The sequence below is a fragment of the Pogona vitticeps genome, chromosome 6 (genome assembly GCF_051106095.1).
Source record: "Pogona vitticeps strain Pit_001003342236 chromosome 6, PviZW2.1, whole genome shotgun sequence".
Lineage (NCBI taxonomy): Eukaryota > Metazoa > Chordata > Lepidosauria > Squamata > Agamidae > Pogona > Pogona vitticeps.
Genome location: NC_135788.1, coordinates 28947860 through 28968262, shown reverse-complemented (window position 1 = coordinate 28968262; position 20403 = coordinate 28947860). Strand labels below are relative to the sequence as shown.

Genomic DNA, 20403 nt, shown 5'->3' with positions numbered 1-20403 from the left:
TGTGTATACATATATACCCACACATAACCACACATATACAGTATCTGTCTGTCTGTCTGTCTGTCTGTCTGTCTGTCTGTCTGTCTGTCTATCTATCTGTCTATCTATCTATCTATCTATCTATCTATCTATCTATCTATCTATCTATCTATCTATCTATCTATCTATCTATCTATCTATCTATCTATCTATCTATCTATCTATCTATCTATCTATCTCAGAGCTTTAAGCTTTAAATCAGATGCATGCAGTGTGCATCGGTATTGTCTTTGCTTGTGATTAAATGAAAAGCTTTTCATAAGTAATATTTTGAGTTATTCTACATCTGAGGTTAATTCATAATCTGCCAAATCCTCTTTATCTCCTTCTCCCATGTAAAAAGCATTATATATCTACACAGCTTGCTTACCCATAATGCAGCAAAATACTACAATTCCCCCTCCCCTGTTTGCTGATTATCTTGAGATTCAGATAGGATAGCTTTTTTAAATGGCACTTTCAAACGAACATATTTCCATTCTTTGCAATTTGCGTTAGAACGAGTAGATAAACAATGTAACTCTGTTTATACTACAGTTTGTTATGTACCTTTGCTATGTCAAAGTGTGCTCATTTAATTGTCCAATCTAACAAGGGAAGCTTGCCAATGGAAATGATACATAACCTGATTTTAAAGCCTCTGTTAAAACTAACAGCTCATTATATTTTTCAAATTAGCCTTTGCTGGATTGCTCCCATTACAGGTGGTAGACATAATCACCAAATACTTGCTGTATTAAAGCCTCCTTGGTCATTCAGATTGCGATGGGCAGAATAGCTGATATCTGTGCAGTTGCTGTTCTATGACTTCTCCTACTGTTGTTGCTTTTATTGCTATTGTTAGAGAACTATTCAGCCATGCAGCCCCCTGCCTGCAGTTTGAAGTAATGCCACCTAGGAACCATTTGTCATGTAATAAACTAGAGAGATTAGATTTCTTTGTGACTCCAATGAGGCAGCCATCTGTAGACATGTCACCTTGCTATTTATAAATGCTAATGAATAAGCCAAGCTCTAACAAAATGCTTTGCTTTGGACAAGGATTTCCACACGTTTAATGCAGGAAACTCCCATGGAGTGTGTTATTGCAGCTCTTTTATGAGGCGTCATTTTATGCCTTCCGGCCCATAACAGGGCCACAAGTACATAGTGGCTCTTTTTGTCATAGGTAGCAGTTCAGAAAAATCAAAGCAATCTGTGGGCTGAGGATTCCAAGGAAAAGTTAAAAGCAGCACTGGATGTGGATGATGGGAACCTATTTCCCAAGTGTATTGTTCCTAGGAAGAACAGAGAAGAGTCTTGTAGCATGTTTAAGACCAATAAGTTTGATCTGACATTAATTGGAGTCAGAGGTTGGTTTCCAATTGGTTGCCATTAGAGACGGGGGTATTCATATTCATATACAAATATCCCCCCACAGGTGGAGATAACTGTCCACTCATGATTCCACCGTTGATGCAAGCTCGACGGACCCTTCCTATTGCTCCATTGTCCACAATGGATTAGTCACTCTGCGACCTGGTTAATCCACGGCAGACAATGGAGCTATAGGAAGGCTCTGTCGAGCTTGCGTCAGCGTCAGAATCATGAGTGGACAGTCTAGCCCCATGGGGCCAGACCCTTGTTATCTCTACCTGTGGGGAGATATGAATATCCGCATTCTAATGGCAACCAATTGCCAATTAAACCTCTGGCTTCAATTTTGCACACCATGCATCTGAACAAGTGGATTATAATCCACAAAGGTTAATGTCTTCGGGGGTGTGAAAGAAAGAGTCAGAGAGTTGGAGTGGAGTGTATGTGAGAGAAGTAGTTAGAGTGTGGAGTTTGGGGAATTCTGATATGTGATTAAAGTTAGGAGTGTATTATCAAATAGCAGGAGGTGGGTAATAATAAATTTATCTAAAGAAGATACTCATTAATCAATTTCAATTTCTGTAATCAATAAACAAAAGTCCTATTTAAAAGACCTTGAAGTGTGGACCTGAATCTTCATCTTCCTGAAGTAATGGTGATTTAGTGATCACCTGGTGGCAGCGGGGTAAAGAGGGGATTGTTTGCCTTTGTGTGCTCTGAGTCTTGATGGTCAAGCAAGGGGCACGAGGGTGAACGCCACACCAGTGTTTTGTTTTTGTTTTCAAGAGGATTACTGTTTTAGCTGAAGCTACCAAGGAGTGACCTGTTTTTTCACATAGTCCTTGTGGAAAAAGCATTGTACATAGAAAAAAATATTGTCAATCTCTATACGCTAACGGATACCAAACTGACTGTAGAAATGGCAGTTTTTATGAGGTAGTGAAAGAACACTTTAGTCCCTCTTTATTCATTGTCTGTATTTCCTACTATATATAGCATTAGTAATTTTTCTGAAAGACCTGTGAGACAACTCCAACTTCAGCTGAAGTAGACACTCTCGAAAGCTGCAAAAGACTTCCACAGCAATCTCCCTGGAAATTTCACTGTAGCAAAGCGTTCAAGATATATTGAATTAGAGGCAAGCATTCAAGATACATTGAATTGGTTTAGTCATCATAGATGGTTTGAAGAAGCTGGAAACAAGAATCGGGCTAACAGACCTCCACCTTCACCACCATTGCCATTCCTCACTGATTTTGCTGTGAAGTTCCAGTTTGTTGAAATTGAAGTTCACCAGTATGCCCCAGACAAGAAACTGTGCTGTTGGTTTATGAGGTATAACCTGAAGCTGGTAATGTTTACTCATTAATGGGGAAGACTACTTTAGATAAACCATCATTTGCACACCAAAACCAGTAAACCATGCAAGCAGAACAGAGCCATACACCTAGGTAGAGAGCCTTGAATTATTAGCCATTGTAAGTCTGGTTCTGAATCTCTGTATTATTCAACCAGATTGTGATATGCAATTTTGGGTGTCACCACTTTATTCTGTTAGTCTCCTTATCTTTCCCAACTACATGGAACGCAAGTAGCAAAAACATGGTATTTTCCATTCTGAGGATAGCTATGTATATTGAATTTGATCAGTGCAGGTGGTTGAGAACTTTGTTCACCTCATGGCTGACAAAAATATACCAAAATCCTCATATTTTCCTAATTAGGATGGGAAAAATTTGACTTAAAAAAATTGGCAAAGAAGCCGATTCCATTTTGTATTCTAGCTGGCTTTCTTCCACCTATTATACAGCAAATATTACAGTATAGCCAGTGCTGTTCTCTCTTGTTCCTTAAAGCTCTTCAGTGTCCTGGCACAGCTGTTTTACAAGAAGCTTGCAACAATGACATGTCCAGAGTGATTTGAAGATGGGTCAGAGTCCATTTGGATGCTATTTGCAAGCTGTTTTGAATTAACCTTAGGACACTCTCTCACTCCATTTAAGGCTGGCATATTCTTGTCTTGTGTTGTGGATTCTGATAAACTCTTGGTGAAGACAAAGAAATCTTTTAATATTTCTTTCTGAAACTGGAAAGTATTTATTCACAGCATTCCACTACAAGCCTGGTACTTCTTTTGTTTGCATGCTGTCTTTAAACACAGCTGTTCCCAGAGTGTTGGTAATTGGTTTTTAGGCAGTCTCTTCTCTTTTCCATTTTATTTTATTTTTTTGCTCTGTCAACCATTTCTCTTTGCTACAGCCAGCTATTTATTTTACAACTGTACCTGCTGGTGCCAGGGATTAAATCCCAAATCTTTTGTATCCGTAGTAGTTCCTGTGCCACCAAGCAGAGCAGAGCAATGGCCTAAGCTCTTCTTTCTCCTGCTGCTTCTGAGGGCCTCTGCCGGATTCTTTCCAGCTCAGCCCTTCTCTGGTCCAACCAGGTTCCTACTTTATAGGCATCAAACATGATAAACATATCACACAGGCTACAGAACGGTGTCAGTACAAAGAGTATATTCCTAATATTTCCACCTCAAAGCCCAAGAGAAACTTTGTGTTTCAGAAGCAAGCAATGTGATGGGGCATGGGGAAAGGGTGCCCACAGAGTAGCTAGCAAACTCTTTGTTTGAAGTTTGAGATGGAAGATTCCAACCATGTTACAAGGGATGGTTCTCAAGACTACACTCTCAAGCTTACATTTGCAACCTAAGTCTGAACTCACCTCCAACGAGCAGACTAGGCACAGACATCTGCTTTGATTAATTTTGAGGACTCTTATTTACAATTTTTCTCCTGCTGACCATGGAGGGATGGTGTCCAGCCTGAGGAAGTGGAATTCTCCATGAAAGCTTGCAATTTGATTGATTTTTTAAAAGTGGTTCAATAAAGTTATCATCCTACTCTTGCATTACAGAATTAGTTCATCCAACCCCATCTTCTTTAAATGCAGCCAATGGCCTGCTAACTAGGACATGGCTAACTAGGATATTAAACTAGGATATTAATATTTTCTTGTTAATGAAGCACATTGTTTTAAGTAAAGCAAAATCTCCATGCTAATGCAAGTGCATAAAAAGCAGAAGAAGGGAAGGGAAGAATGCCTTCCTTCCTTCCTTCCTTCCTTCCTTCCTTCCTTCCTTCCTTCCTTCCTTCCTTCCTTCCTTCCTTCCTTCGGACCAATAGTAATTTTTCAGATTTTTCCACAGCTCTACTTGCTTATGCCAGATATTAAACCTTTTGTAACCATTGTAGTTGCTATGCCAGCGAGCAGAGTGATGCTCTAAGCTGTTACAGTGGTGCCTCACTTGACGACGTTAATCCATTCCAGCAAAATCACTGTAGAGAAAAATCGTTGTCAAGTGAGGAAAAAACCCCATTGAAACACATTAAAAACCAGTTAATGTGTTCCAATGGGCTAAATACCTAATCATCCAGTGAAGATCCTCCATAGGGTGGCCATTTTCCGTAAATTAAGTCCTGAAAACAGCGGGGAGCCATTTTGCACAGCGGGCGGCCATTTTGAAAAATGACAATCAGCTGTTTTCTGATAGTCGTAAAGAGAAAAATCGGTTACCAAAGCAGGGAACTGATCATGGTAAAGTGAATTTTTTCCATTAAAACATCGTTTTGCGATCACAAAAGTGATCGCAAAAACATCATCATCAAGTGGATTCGTCATTTAACGAGGTAATCGTTAAGCAGGGCACCACTGTATCCCTTCTCCTGCTACTTCTGAGGGCCCCTGTCTGATTGTTCTCAACTCACGCCTCAGTTCACCAAATCATAAGATTGTGCTATAGAATACTTGTAAACACCTTCCAGGGTCTTATGTGCTGTATTTGGACTCTGTGTTGTGACTATGGTAAAAACGTTGCTGATACCCCAAAGTGCAATCAGAGCAGTAAGATATGGCCAAATGAGACTGGCATTTATCACCCTTTCCAGTTCAACACTTGAAAGCAGTTTTCCCTCATTTACATTGCTTCGGGTCCCACGTCATGCCACAGTAATGTAATTCTGTTTGCTGTTGCAGGAATAGATTGGTTTTGAGCTGACAAGTTTTAGTCCCTCAAGAACTGTTCAGTATGCTATACTCTGTTTTGACGGTAAGATTGCTCAAATAGTTTTGTGCACAAAAGAATATACCCTTTGTCTAGAGTAGGTGAGCAATAGTCTCGTCTCTTAAAGAACGTCTGGTTAATTGGACATGGGTGGTATGCACAAGGTGTGGTGGAGCGATAAGACAGGAGCTTGCAGCATAGAAGGTGAAGGACTTTGCTGTGTGTTCAGCAGTGATAATGTGGTGCATGATCATTTCATTTCTCTTTTCTAAATGTGGGTAGTGTTCTTCAGTAAAACTTGGGGCAGTTTCTCCGCTACCCCCCTCTTCACCGTTCCCATGCCTCTGCAGTTTCTCTCTGTGTAATGTAAATATACTTGAAGTAGAATAAATACAGCAGCCATGAGCGTGTCATTTGTGAAAGGCTGGTTAGAGATAAACTAGGGTAATCTTGCTGAAATGTATTTGTGCTTAAAACACATTTGTTTTGCTGGCTATCTAGCTAAACCTTGGAAACCCCGATTCAAAGTTTAATCTGCCAAAAACACACAGGAGTTTTTCATAGGCTGAATCTGTCACTGACAGCTGGCATTGCTATCAAGGATGTGTCGCTTAAGGCTTTGGAGTCTTTGAACCAAATGTTGGACTAGAGTGTCATATTGTCCCCCCCATAGAGTGCTCTGGTAAAGGTTTTCCTTTAAAGCCCTAGCAGTGCCCAACACAGAGAAAAAGTGCCCTATTCCATTAGTTTTCCGTGTTCCCAGTTTGCAGCAAAATCTATTTCTGCCTGCCTGCACCCTACACAGTTAACTGATTTGTATTTAATAATAATAAAAAAGCTGGTGATGGAATCGTTCTTTTTGCATTGTAACAGGCAAGACATGGGCAATATAGGACTGGCTGGGGAAAATGGCACATCTGTTCTATAGCACTGTGTATTATGATTTTTCTTTTAAAGCTACTACTGAGGCACACCCCTGGTTGTGGGCTTTGGGATGTACATCGTAAGAAGCTCAGCTTTATGTTTTCCCTGCTGCTCCGCAAATAATTCTTCTGGGGGAGTTATTTTGCCCTTCTCCTCCCCCAGCAGCTGGCTCTTGATCACTCTTTTAGGCCACAACTTTGTGATATCATTTCTTATTTACACATCTAGAAACAGAGATCTTTTCAAACGCAATATTGGAAAAAAATGAAATGAATTACAGATCTAAAAGACAAATGTATCTTTGAAGACTCCCATCAAACATTCACATAAACTAATTTTGTAGACAGTTCTGTTTGGTATAAAGGGATGGTGAGCTGTGAAAAGTGCCCACCTACCGCTGAAAGGGTAAATTGAACTACTTACTCCTTGAACAAAACATCAAATTAAATGATTGATCGTTGAAGATGATAAAGAAAAACAGCAAAATCTTTGGTACTGCAGAAAAGTTCTTATTTTCTTCTTACTGATGCTGTATCATTGAATAGCCAAACACACACCACTAAATTGCCTAATTTTTAATCCAGGTCTTTCTGGCCATCCTACTGTTGGCTACAATTAACAAATCTTCTTTATATAGTTCTATACCCTAGAAGTATAGAGCAGGCGTACCCAACATTGGGATTTTTGATGGATTTATGCTATAAGCCAACTGAAACATCATAGATTCTTCACTGGGATTATTAAAATTTCTAGGTATTATATTTCAAATTCATTTATAGGGCTAACATTGGGCTACCTAGTATATATCTAGTTTATAAAAGGAAATTCAGACTCTTCTGTGTTAGGAAGAATAATGCAAACTGATATTATCCCCTGTACAGACAGGCACATGGCTAGTATTTTTAATCAGTAAAACTCATATTAACTTTACTTTTTAAAATGTTGATTTTAACTACTAGACTCTGAGAGCCTTTTCTGGTGCTAGTTAAAAAAAAAAGAGAACACATTTAATTCTTGCACTCAGATTGTAATGTGTTGGGTCTGAGTTCGCCATATTCCTAAATCTTGCTTGCTGGTAGTTTTAAAGTGTGTAATGATTTTTAGATAGGATAAATGCCTCCAAATGTACTCCCAGTATCACAATGCGGTGCTCCACAACCCAACTGCATAGTGCAAACACATGTTGAGTACTCTTTAATACTGTCTAGAAGAGAGATTGTTGCAAGGATCCCAACTTGCTGATATCATACCATCATCTTAGAATTGCAGAGCTGGAACGGACCTGTGGATCATTGAGTTCAGTTCCTGTTAAGGAGGCTTCATGGGGATTTCAATTCCCAGTCGAACTCTGCAGCCAGATACACAAGCCGCTTAAGTATCTAGCAGTTCATGAATATATAAACTGTATTACTATCTCCTTTACGCAGAGCCAGAAGCAGGATCTGAGATGACAATGCTTCAGTGAAGCACAGCCAGTCAAAATATTTGGAAACACTTCAAAGCCCTTTCAAATTCTGCATTGTTATTCATCCAAATAGTCCAATTTACAATTGGTTTGTGACTGTTTCCAAAAATTCAGGGTATACAGTAAGTCTCATATTTGACAATAAAACATAAACATGGTACATTCTGTATGTAAGGTTTATGCCACCACATAGGTTCTCTTTTTCTTCAGCTTATTTTTAAGACTTTACTGTATTTTGAATGGTTGATTGCTCTGGTGGAATTGTTCTGAAAGCATGTCTGTAGCCTTGAGCACCAAGCAACAATAGCACACTTTGCCATACTAGGTTGGTTTAGTTTAATTAGAGTGGTCTAGTTTTCTGTAACTAAAGGCATGCTCCAGGATCCACTGGAAAACTGGCATCCTGCAGAGTCTGAAAAGAGTTTCTAGTAGCTACAACATAGACTTATGTGTCAGTCTTTTTGCATGCACTGGAGACATTTCTAGGCATTCGTAAACCTCTCAAGTGTTGCAAAGTCAAGGCTAGTCACGGTGATCCAGAAATTTACATTCCAGATCAGAGTATGGAAAGTTATTTTTAAAAAGCAATTCAATATGTAATGAGTAAGAAAGCCACAAAAGTAGTTTGCAACAAAACCAACAAAGAGTTTTGAAAAACCTAACAGGTTTTGTTTGGCATAAGTTTCCATGTACTGTATGCTTCTTCACATGAATGAAGCATAGTATCAGTAGGCAGACATTCATATACAGACAGAGAGAAAGAAATGTGAAATGTAATACAAATGCAAAAGATGGTCTTGGACAGTGGCCACCAAGGGTCATTTAACATTCCTTGGGAGATAAGAGGTACAGATCTTAATGGTAGTTGTGCAAAGTCTTTCAGTGGAGGGTGGCAAAGGTATCAAAACCCAAATAAGCAGATTAATCCATGTATGGTAGAGATAGGTCTTTGTCTAAGGCAGAAATAGGCCCTTTGGAAGAGAAAGATGGCTCTATTTTCTGAGAAGGGATGACTTTACACCATTAAAATGCCTTTTTATGCAAACGGGGCCGTGTGTGTGTGCTTCTTGGCTATTATAAAAGGGGATTGCGACTCAAAAAAGGTTGGGTACCACTGGTCTAAGCCAACTGTTATCTGGAGAGGTTGGCCTGTAGAAACACAAAATAGGTACAAAATTCTAGTCAGAGAGGGTGAAGAAAATAGGAATGCATAAAATTTGAAGTGGAGAAAATTATTTGAACTGTTTTTTCTCAGCTTGTAGACTTGTTTACATAGTAGTAGCAGTAGCAGTAGTAGCAGCAGCAGTAGTAGTGGATACCGCACTTTAAGAAGGATGGCAGCAAACTGGAACAATTTCAGAGGAGGGCAATAAGGATGATCATGGGACTGGAAACGAAGCCCTATGAGGAAAGACTGGAAGAACTGGGTATGTTTAGCCTTGAGAAAAGAAGACTGAGGGGAGATACAACAGCACTTTTCAAATATTTGAGAAGTAGTCATACAGAGGAGGGACAGGATCTGTTCTCAATCATCCCAGAGTGCAGGACATGTAATAATGGGATGAAGCCACAAGAAATCAGATTTAGACTGAATATCAGGAAAAACTTCCTAATTGTTAGACAAGTACAACAATGGAACAAATTACCTTGGGAGGTGGTGAGTTCTCCAGTACTGGAGGCATTCTAGATAAAATTAGACAAACAACTGTCAGATTGTCTTTGAATTGGGTTGGACCCGATTGGACTTGATTGACTTATAACTCAATTATTCTATGTTTCTATGAATAATAATGCTTTTCCAAGCTCTGTGGTGGATCATGTACAGTAAGAAATAAGATTAATCAAGATCATACCCCCATTAATATTTAACATGTTGTCGTCCTGGGAAGTACTGACATCTAATTGTGTAATTTTCTACTTATAGCTTTATGAGGAGAGATTAATTATTGGGATGTCAGCTGTTTCATGTTCCACTTCACCTGTCCCCTTGTTTTTCTAGGTCCATGGGGAAGGTGCATGGGAGATGAATGTGGCCCAGGAGGCACCCAGACCCGAGCCATCTGGTGCGCCCATGTGGAAGGATGGACCACGCTGCTTACAAACTGCAAGCAGACGGACAGGCCGGACAACCAACAGAACTGTTTCAGGGTTTGTGATTGGCACAAGGAATTGTATGACTGGCAGTTGGGCCAGTGGAACCAGTGCCAGCCCGTTCTTTCAAGGAATGTTGAAAAGCCCGCGGAGTGCGTCAAGGGGGAAGAGGGGATTCAAAGGAGGGATGTGACTTGTGTCCAAAAAGCAAATGGCGTCATAGCTGAGGATGCCATATGCGAGTACTTTGAGCCAAAACCTCAACTAGAACAGGGATGCCTCATTCCTTGCCGACAGGACTGCATTGTCTCTGAGTTCTCGGCCTGGTCGGAGTGTTCCAAGAGCTGTGGCAAAGGGCTGGCCTATCGGTTTCGCCAGATTGTTGCTCCACCCCGGTATGGGGGCTCGGCCTGTCCTAACCTGACTGATTTTCAGGTTTGCAACTTGCCCTTGTGCTCGACTGAAGAAAGCCTGTACAGCCTGAATGTGGGGCCATGGAGTAGCTGTTCGGTGCCCCACACACGGCACATAAGGCAGGCGAGGAAACGCGGGAAGAACAAAGAAAAGGAAAAAGAGAAGGGCAAAGACAAGGAGAAAGCAATCAGGGATCCAGAGGCCCGGGAGCTCATTAAGAAGAAGAGGAATCGTAACAGACAGAACAGGCAGGAGAACAAATATTGGGACATACAAATTGGATACCAGACAAGGCAGGTGATGTGCACTCACAGGAACGGAAAGACTGTTGCCTTGAGGTAATGCTGTTTTTCTCAACATAATGATCTTTCTTTTTATAAGCAGTTAGGCCTGAAGCAAAAGCAAGCCTTTCTCCCCAGCAATATAATGCATTTTTCTGGAGTCCCTGCTTGACACTTACCTTATCAAAATTGTCTCTGTCAGACATATGATACCTGGACCTGGCTAGACTAAGTAGGTTTTTCTTTCCCGTGACAAACAAGTTGCACCATACAGATCTTGTTTGTGTAAATAAAGTAGAAACCAAGACGCTATTCACTAAAAAGCATGTTTTCTTGAAGGATTTGGGCACATAAATTTCTTTCACACCAAACAAATTATGTTGGAGAACTGATTCTGATTCAGAATCCCCTCCCTTCTGGAAGTGAACTATCCTACTTTATAATGCAGGGAGAAAGGTTCATTGTTTGGGTATAGATAGAAACCAAATGTGGAATAAACGCCCTAGTTGTGGTGATAGTATTATGGATTGTTGACTGACAACGTTATATTATTTCTTTTCTAAAAGGCTCCCAATTGAGTGCAGCTATTATCTTCGCTCTGATTTGACTTAATGATGATGTGACATTATGTAATATCATAATGAAGCTGAACTTGGAGTGGAGACAATGTCTCCTGCCCTAACTCAGGAGTAACCAGTAGCTAGAATGGTGATAAACACTGTCACCGTGCCATGGTAACGATGAAACTGGTAGTGGCCATGGTAAACAGGTTAGGTGGAGTCAAGGCTTTTCTAAAATGTTTGCACATGCACACCACCCAAACCTCTTCTTTTGAGTGACATGCTCTGCAAAGAAGACGACTAAAACAAGTGGAATGTAAATTTTCAATGAGTGTCTTAAATCCCGTAGCTTTCAGTAGGTCTACTGAAGTGTGAGTACATTTGGATCCAACTCTTTGTTTATCACACTGTTTAAACTTACAGATTACTTCTTTGCCTATTCAGTAGTAGTGGAACATCAGGTACTATTCTCATTTTCTGTGTGAAGATACAGAGTCACTTTTATCTAATAGTATCTGAATGTTCAGTCGTCTCCAATTTTTTTCAGTGGAAGCAGAAGATTCAAAGCTTTCCGCCTCTTAAGCTTTTTGGTGATAGCTTTGTAATGCTGCTGAAAAACCCTGTGCAGAATTGCGTTGTATCCACTTGAGTATGTTCATGCTTGTATGTCTTACCCCTCAGTTGAACTAAATGGATAAATACTGATAAGTGGAGAAACTTTGTAGGAACTCATGGGATCAAGAAAAGAGAGCCCAAGAGGAGATAAACATTTAACCTGGGCCCCTTTATATAGCATATTAGTGCATCTTCTGTTTGTAAAACCATATATTTTCCCAAGACGTTAGGCATGTCAGTCTATTTCAATGTGTATAATAACTAGTGATTCTTCTAGTATTGTTATCTTGCCCTCTCCTCCCTCTGCGTCCACCCACCCCTATAGTATAGTAGAAAAAGTGAGCTGCTCTAAGAATTTTTGGACACGGTTGTGAAAAGAAACACAGCACAGTATTTCCAGATTTCGCAATTTGATTTCCTTATGGCTTGTTTGATTATACACACAATTAACTTTTATGTTTAATATAGAGCTTTGTTTGCTCTACTAATTTGTATAAAGCAATTATAATGAAATATTTTTAAATGATGGGTGTGAGGAACCTTCCATTACGCATATGCTGCATTCCTGTCAGCTTATAAACTCCATTATCTGAGAAAGATATTTTGCATGCTGGGTTGGAGTAGACCTTCAGATTAATCACTCATGAATCTGATTTAAGGATTTATGTATTTCTCTCTCTCCTTCCTATAATACTTAACCAATCTTCTTAAACACAGTTATTTGGAAGTCACATGCAGTGTTCAGTTGAACGTCTATTTAAAAAAGCTTAGAGTTACAGTCTTAAATTCTATTATATATTTCTCTGCTCAGCATGTCAAAAGATTGGATTCTTGTCCTTTGTTAAATTTGTTATTTATTTATTTGATTAAACTGCAGCCAGGGTCACTGGAAAGCATTTTTAGAGTGGTCGTTCTATCACTTTTTGAGTTGTAAATACATAACAGTGATTTTGCTGTTTGGTTATAACAACCCATTATTCCCTAGAGTTCTAAACAATGCTTAACAACAATGTACAATATGAATGATGGCAACGAGTCAAAATGGATTACTCATGGTGCTCTCTGTGTTAAGTGCTGAGACACATGTCACCAGAGAAATACAAATGGCCTTTCACCAGAAGTCCCTTAATAAAAGACACATAGCATAGGGCTAAACCAGGGGTGAGGAATATGTAGCCATATCGCTATTGAACTGGAACTGGAACTACTATACACCTTCAGCGTTGGCTACACTGATTCATACTGATGGGAAGTGCAATCTAATATCCATACCCTTGATCACATTCCCTTTAGGACAGGATGTAGATACTTTAAAGAGTTATGCAACAGTATAGAAGAGAGGATTCCAAGAGGTGTAGCGTGCCATGTAAGCTATGTATGCCTGCTGAAATCTCCTCTGCCACACAGCTCTTAAAAGTATGGAAGCTCTGTCCTCCTTTTCATGCGACTAATTGCAAAAATCTGAATGCCATCTAAATGGGGCTAAGGTTAAATAAAATTATCATAGAATTACCAGTGCACCTCTATTTATGGTATTTGTTATTAGGTAATTTAGTTACATCCTGGCTGGATTACTATCACACACTCTATATAGGGCAGCCTTTGGAAAGTGTTTGGAAACCTCAATGGGTCCAAAACGCGGCAGCCAGATTGTTAACTGGAGTTGGTTACTGGGATCACATAACCCCTCCCCCACACCCCATTACAGCAGCTCCATTGATTTTCAATTCATTTCTTGACACAATTCAAAGTGCTGGTTTTAATCTATAAACCACTAAACGGCTTCGGTCCAAGCTATCTCAAAGACCATATCTCCCATTATGAGCCTGCCCAGGTGTTAAGATAATCAGGGGAGGCCTTTCTCTTGGTCCCTTTATGTTTTGTTGCTTCTAAATCTGGGTTAGTATTTTATATTGATTTGGTTTTACTGGTCTTTGACCGTAATCAAGTATTCATTCATTCATTCATTCATTCATTCATTCATTCATTCATTCATTCATTCATTCATTCATTCTGGGTTAGTAATGCTTTTATCTAACATTTTAATATATTAATTATTCTGTACATTGAATAATTTCTTTTTAGTATTTAATATTGTGTTTTTAATTATGTAGGCCACCTGGCGTCCTCTTTTAGGAGAAAAGCAAGGTAAAAATATGTTAAATAAACTAACTAACTAACTAACTAACAATGGTAGGGTTTGGTCTGCATTGTATTGCTGGATTATGTATGTTCCTGAACTCTCTGGCTGTTGGCCCTAAATAAGGTTCTTATTTTTTAAAGTTAGTATCAAAATACTGTTCCTTCATGGGTAAAAATCTGTCCTTCTTAATGCTACTCAGTGGGACACGTTTTGAAAGCTGATAGAAAGTGGAATCATGTTCCTTGTACTCTGCTTATGTGGTAGGCTAACCCTCCAAAAAAACATTTAAAAGAGAAATATTGTCAACAATAAGGGTTGAAACTACAATGAATAGTTCCCCAGACAGCTGTGAAATATAAAACCCCAAAGTCTCTGTAATGTGGAACCCCTTGTCTGTTTCATGAAGAGTTAATGTTCTATAGTTGAACTTTGGCAATATTAGGATATAAGGCATTCTTATTTGTTTAATCCAGCACTATTGTGCTCTTAGTATATATGAGAGTTGAGTTGAATCTCCCCACCCCAATTTAAAGCTGGAAATAACAACTCAGCATTCAATTGTTTTTATTTCTGACATGTACCCGCAGATTCTGTTGGCAGCATTCCCCCTGCTGAATTTAGTTACGTTATTCATTCCAGAACAATGGGAGAATCGGTATGTAATCAAAAGGGAAATCAAGTAGGGGAAAATAAATGTTAACAGCTCCATTGCTCTGGGAATAAAACCAGGGAGTAATGGGGGAAATGCTAAAAAAGTAAAATAATGGCAGGGAAGTCATGCATAAAAAGCCAATGCACAAGCCGGAGAAAATAAAAAAAGTTTCCAGCAGGGGAGTAATATGAGAAGTTGAGGTTTACCTTAGTGCTACCCCAGCATTGTGGGAACTACTGAAATGCCTCTCTGTCTGTATAAGATATACAGCAGTCTGCATATTGGTAGCAACAGTAGTTTAATAGAGCTAGAACATGCAAGGCTGAAGTATTAGGGCATTTAGATGAGTAAGGGTGATGTTATCATCTGTTTCTCCATGTAGGCTTTTCTTTTCCTGTGGTGGCGCTGCGGGTTAAACTGTAGAAGCCTCTGTGCTGCAAGGTCAGAAGACCTGCAGTCGTAAGATTGAATCCACATGATGGAGTAAGCTCCCGTCGCTTGTCCCAGCTCCTGCCAACCTAGCAGTTCGAAAGCATGTAAATGTGAGTAGATAAATAGGTACCACCTCAGTGGGAAGGTCACGGCATTCCGTGTCTAGTTGCACTGGCCACGTGACCACAGACGATTTTCTTCAGACAAACGCTAGCTCTATGGGTTGGAAACGGAGATGAGCACTGCCCCCTAGAGTCGGACACAACTGGACAAATTGTCAAGGGGAACCTTTACCTTTAGCTTATCTCCCTTGTAATACAAACTATTTTGAGTGGCTTTGATGTGTGTTTAAGACCCAGTCGCTGTCCAAAAGATCTAGGAAGCTGGCTGGATAGGTATCTGGCTGGGAGTTTGATTCCCCACTATGACTCCTAGGAGAGTTTTTCCCCTTACTTAAAATTGTTTTAATTATATTGTAATTATGCTTGCTGTAAGCCGCCTAGAGTGGCCTTAAGTGGCTAGATAGGCAGGATAAAAATAAAACAAACAAACAAACAAACAAACAAACAAACAAACAACAACAGCAGCAGCAGCAGCAGCAGCAGCAGCCAACCTGTGTGGCCTTGGGCAAGCTGCATAGCCCCAGAAGTGCCCCCAGAAGAAGGGAATAGTAAACTACTTCTGAGTATTCTATACCCGGAAAACCTGGAAATGATGGCATGTTGCTGCTGCTGCTTCTGTTGCTGTGTTAATTATGGAGAGGAAAGTTGATACAATAAATTTGTGGACAAAGATCAGTCAGTGGTTTTGAATTCCCCTTAAGAGCACAGCTATCGGAACTGCCACAATGAGTGCCTATGCTTCAAAATTTAACATTGCACTTCTGAGTGGAAAGTCACAGGAGACTGAGTTAACACTGATGTGGAAGCCATGGTATGCACTGGTACCATGTGGTTTGGGGATGTTCATACTGCCCAGGAACTTGGAAAGACATGATAGTGCTGCAGCTCCCACATTGCCAGAGTAACCTAAGAGCGTAGCTTCAAGTTAAACTCAAGAAACTTTGGCAGCTTCAGCTATCATAACATACTTTGACATTCAGCATTATTATAACCTTTTTAAAAAGGATATTTTAAGGTCATCCCCTTGTTTGTGATGACTCCTGTGTCCTATTTTTGATCTACTTTTTACTGGACTTTCTGAATCACATAGTTTCTAATACTACTTTGATCATAAAGAAGCAGGACAGAGAATGGGAAAATGATATTTAGCTAAACTTTCCTTTTTTCCTTTCTTTTTCTGAAATGTTACTAATAATTGATGTCTTTCATTTTTTCTGCCTGTGTATCTGTGCTTTGCAACATGCAGACATAATTGCATATGTGAATCCACCGTTATTCAGAGTAAAATTGTTTGAGTTTGTAGCAAACATTTCCCTATTGAATAAGTCTTTACTAGTTTGATGATTCATCTATTTTTGTTAAAGGGACATTACGCAAGCTCAGCATTGTATGTTTCAACAATTGTTTTAAATCTAACGTTAGTCTAGACTAGACTAAATCCATGAAAATGGATGAGATTATTAACCTGCTATGTAAGTCTCATTGATTGCAGTGAGTCTGCCTTATTTAAGACAAGCATTGAATTTAACTTACTTTGTTTTCAGTTGAGATTGATAATCCAAACAGGATACTGATCTATATATTTCAGTGTTTTACCGTATCACTTGATATATGCCAGTATCTGTGACTCCTTTTTTATTTCCAACCCAAAATCTCTTGGTTTTCATTTTAAAAGTAAAAAAGCCATGTGCACCACTAAAAACAGGGTTGGAAGTTAATGTACGTACCGTATTTTATCTCTTGGTAAAGGGTTTAGAGCCAATTTAGGAAGCTGCTACTTAGCAGTAGGCACCACATGAAATATGCCTTGTGTGATACCTCTGTGTGTATCATGTCTCTCTTTCCCCATCAGGAACAGATGTGAAGGTATGTAGAGCTTTGAAGTTAATGCTAGCATGACACTGAGTTTCAGGGGAAAAGACTCACAGTGAAAAAAAATTTGAGCTTGAGGAAAGCAGTCTTTCTTCTGAAGCCAGGTTTCCTTATTCAGACTTTTTGCAACTGCTTTCTTTGTTATTGATAGGTCAGGTCAGGTCAAGAAATATTGAAGAAATGGTATCGAGTGACAGTGATCGCAAATGTGAAAGGTGGCAAATGGGGCAAACTCCCCGCCCCTCCTTATTGCTGAGATGCCCCTAGCTTTTCAAGTAGTGAACAGGATAGCAAAATGGGCTGAGGCCTTTTGAGATACCCATAGTGCTACATCATATCATTCACCATTTCATGTCAGCCTTGAAATAAAGGAATCACCTTCATTTCCGTAGGGGTTTGTGCGCCAACTTTTGATTTTGCAAATGAATCAACTGAAAATGTAATAAACCAAAAATGATCAACTAAAATGTAACAGAGCAGACCTTGGAAGAATCAGTCAAATTGGAATCTGGTAGGTCAAGGCAAGCTGGCTAGATAGCTTAGTGACTCAGGTGCATGGATTTTTGTATAGAAGGGTTGAGCAATGTTCAGTTCTGATTCTCTAAAATGAATTCCTTGATTCAGAATTCTGTAACACTAATGTTTGAATATGCTACAATGGCTAAACATACAAACTGCATAAAAAGAAGACATATCAAAGAATTTGGAAAAGTGGGGAAATTATTTTTATTATTTAAACAAAAAGTGTGCAGAAATAATGTTGTTAAAATACTTGCGAAAAGGAAAGCAAATATTAAAAGAGTAAAAATATGGACTAAGAATAAGATAGAACCTAGGATGAGCAGAGCGTATACAGTGGTGTTTCGATTTACAAACCTAATCCGTTCTGGAAGATGGGCGTAAGTCGAAATGATCGTATGTCAAAGCACCAATTCCCTTAGGAATGCATTGAAGAAAAAAATCACTAGAAAAAAATCACTCAAGACCCATCAGAAATGCAATTAATCCTTTCCAGCCGAGGGGGGGGGGAGAGAAAAGCAAGCAGAGCATGCAAGACAGATTGGAAATGGGGAAAGAGCGATGCAAAAAGCAAGTGAAGCATGCAAAGCAGATCAGAAATGGGGAAAACGCAAAACACCAACAAACAAACCAACCCCCAAGACCCATCGGAAATGGGGGGGGACTAAAAAAAGCAACCAAACCCCACAAGACCCATCGGAAATGGGGGGAACCTAAAAACAAACAAACCCCCCAAGACCCATCACAGCACAGAAACATAAACCCCCAGCCCAAAACTATGCTGCAAAAACACCCAGAATAGTTTTTAAAAAACAGAAAACAGCACCTTACCTTACCAGGCAGCCTCTTCCGATTGCATACTCTCTAATTGCTGGTGCGAAAGAGCTACAAAGAAGGAGCCTCGTTGCCACCTACAGTTAGCAATTTGAATTTCTCACCATTTCCCCCTGCCTTTATCTGTTCATAACCTGAAGCTCCAGCCGCAAGTAGAAGCAAAATTTTGCGGCTGGAGTTGGTCGTAACTCGAAATGGTTGTAAGTAGGGACGTTCGTAAATCGAGGCACCACATATCAAAAGGTTAAGCAAATTTCAAACATAGAATAGTATATTTGGTATAAAATGTAGAGTATGAGTCATGCATACAGATGTCAGGTGTCTTGATATGCAAAAATTGTAATTAAACTCACTTCTGTTTTCATTAAAAATAATTCTACATGTATATCTTTCATAGTAGACACTGTTAGGTTTTGAAGTTGTATTAAAACACACACACACACACACACACACAAAGGCTGTCTAAACCAGCAATACTATTCTCGTCCCAGGTAGTAAGTCTGTGGTGGAGGATGGGATTGCACAGCTGGTCTTGCGAACTGTGACGTGAGTTTGTCTGAAAAGCTCCATTAGACCTTTCTTTAACTGAGATTCCATTCTATGATTTTCATCTTGAAAATCATGCCTATCCTGTTGCTTCTTAAATGAAAGGAAATCTTTGTAATGGGCACTTGCAATTAGCTTCAACAATCCTTGTGATTTGTTTTAAATGAAAGCAAATGACAGAGCAAGACACTGCAGTTAATGAGTTCTTGGCCTTCTTATTCTCATTGCTGCTTGTCATTGTATTTTGCAAAAAGAAAAAAAGTTAAGAAGCTATTAGTGCAATCCTATAAATGTTTACACTGCAGTGATTTGCACTATTTTCAGTGAGACTACTCCCTAATTAGAAAGTTCAGGATTTCAGCCTTGAATTAAAAAGAAATAATGTTTTTGCATGTTTTTGTCCTTTTTTTAATCAAAGAAGAATGCTATTCTGAAAATAAATAGTTTTTAGCAAGTTTCTGTTTTTGCCTTTTGTAAGTACAGCCAGCCTATGTGGCCTTGGGCAAACTGCAGTCCCAGGGCACCCCCAGAAGAAGGGAATGAAAATACCACTTCTGAATAGTCTGTACCTAGAAAACCCTGGAAAGGGCCACCATAAGTCAGAATTGACTTTACGGCACATCATCATCATCATCATCATCATCATCATCATCATCATCATCATCATCATCATCATCATCATCATCATTATTATTATTATTATTATTATTATTATTATTATTATTATTATTATTATTATTATTATTATTATTAACACCAGGCACAGGCAATCAAAATTATAAAAACATTGACTGATATTACGGTATACAGTGGGGTCTTGACTTAAGAACGGCTTGAGTTAAGAACATTTTGACTTAAGAACCACTCTCATAGGAAAATATTGACTTGACTTAAGTACTTAGATTTGAGTTAAGAACTGAAAAAAAAAACACGTTACAGGCAGGGAAGTGCAAAATGTGAACTTTCAGTTAACTGTTGGCCAGTGAAAAGGGTGCCTGTCTGCTTCCTCACTCCTCCCAGTGTTTAGAGAGTGGATTGGGAGACAGTCTTCAGACTGCCTGGTACTGTACTGCCTGGACTGTATTTTCCCTGCCTTCCCTGAACCTTTCTTGACCTAAGAAAAAAAGAAACAAAATATCCCCCTCTAGTGGTCGAAGGCGGAATAGCAGCTTCCCATTAGTTTCTATGGACGGAAAAGAGCAGATACGGATCAAATGGTTCTCAATGCATTCCTATGGGAAATGCAGATTTGACCTGAGAACTTTTTGACTTGAGAACCGCCTTCCAATACGGATTAAGTTCTCAAGTCAAGACCCCACTGTATATCTGATACAAGTTTTAACAAAAACCCAAGTATGTGTTAAATATCGGTGCAGTATGTGTGCTGTTCTTAATATTGCCGTTTTTGTAGCTCTGCTGGTGTTATTTTTGAGATCTGCAACTCTTATAGTAACGTGTGAAATGTCTTGTTACTG

At 39.3% G+C, this 20403-nt stretch overlaps 1 protein-coding gene across 8 annotated transcripts in view; it reads left to right on the top strand.

The window, feature by feature from the left end:
• Positions 1–20403, top strand: part of THSD7A (thrombospondin type 1 domain containing 7A) — a 349546-nt gene that overhangs the window by 171865 nt on the left and 157278 nt on the right. For all 8 annotated transcript variants that reach the window (XM_078377154.1, XM_073003242.2, XM_073003240.2 and 5 more), the window contains one exon: positions 9847–10690. In XM_078377154.1, the coding sequence (XP_078233280.1) occupies positions 9847–10690 (844 nt within the window). The remainder of the gene's footprint in view (positions 1–9846; positions 10691–20403) is intronic.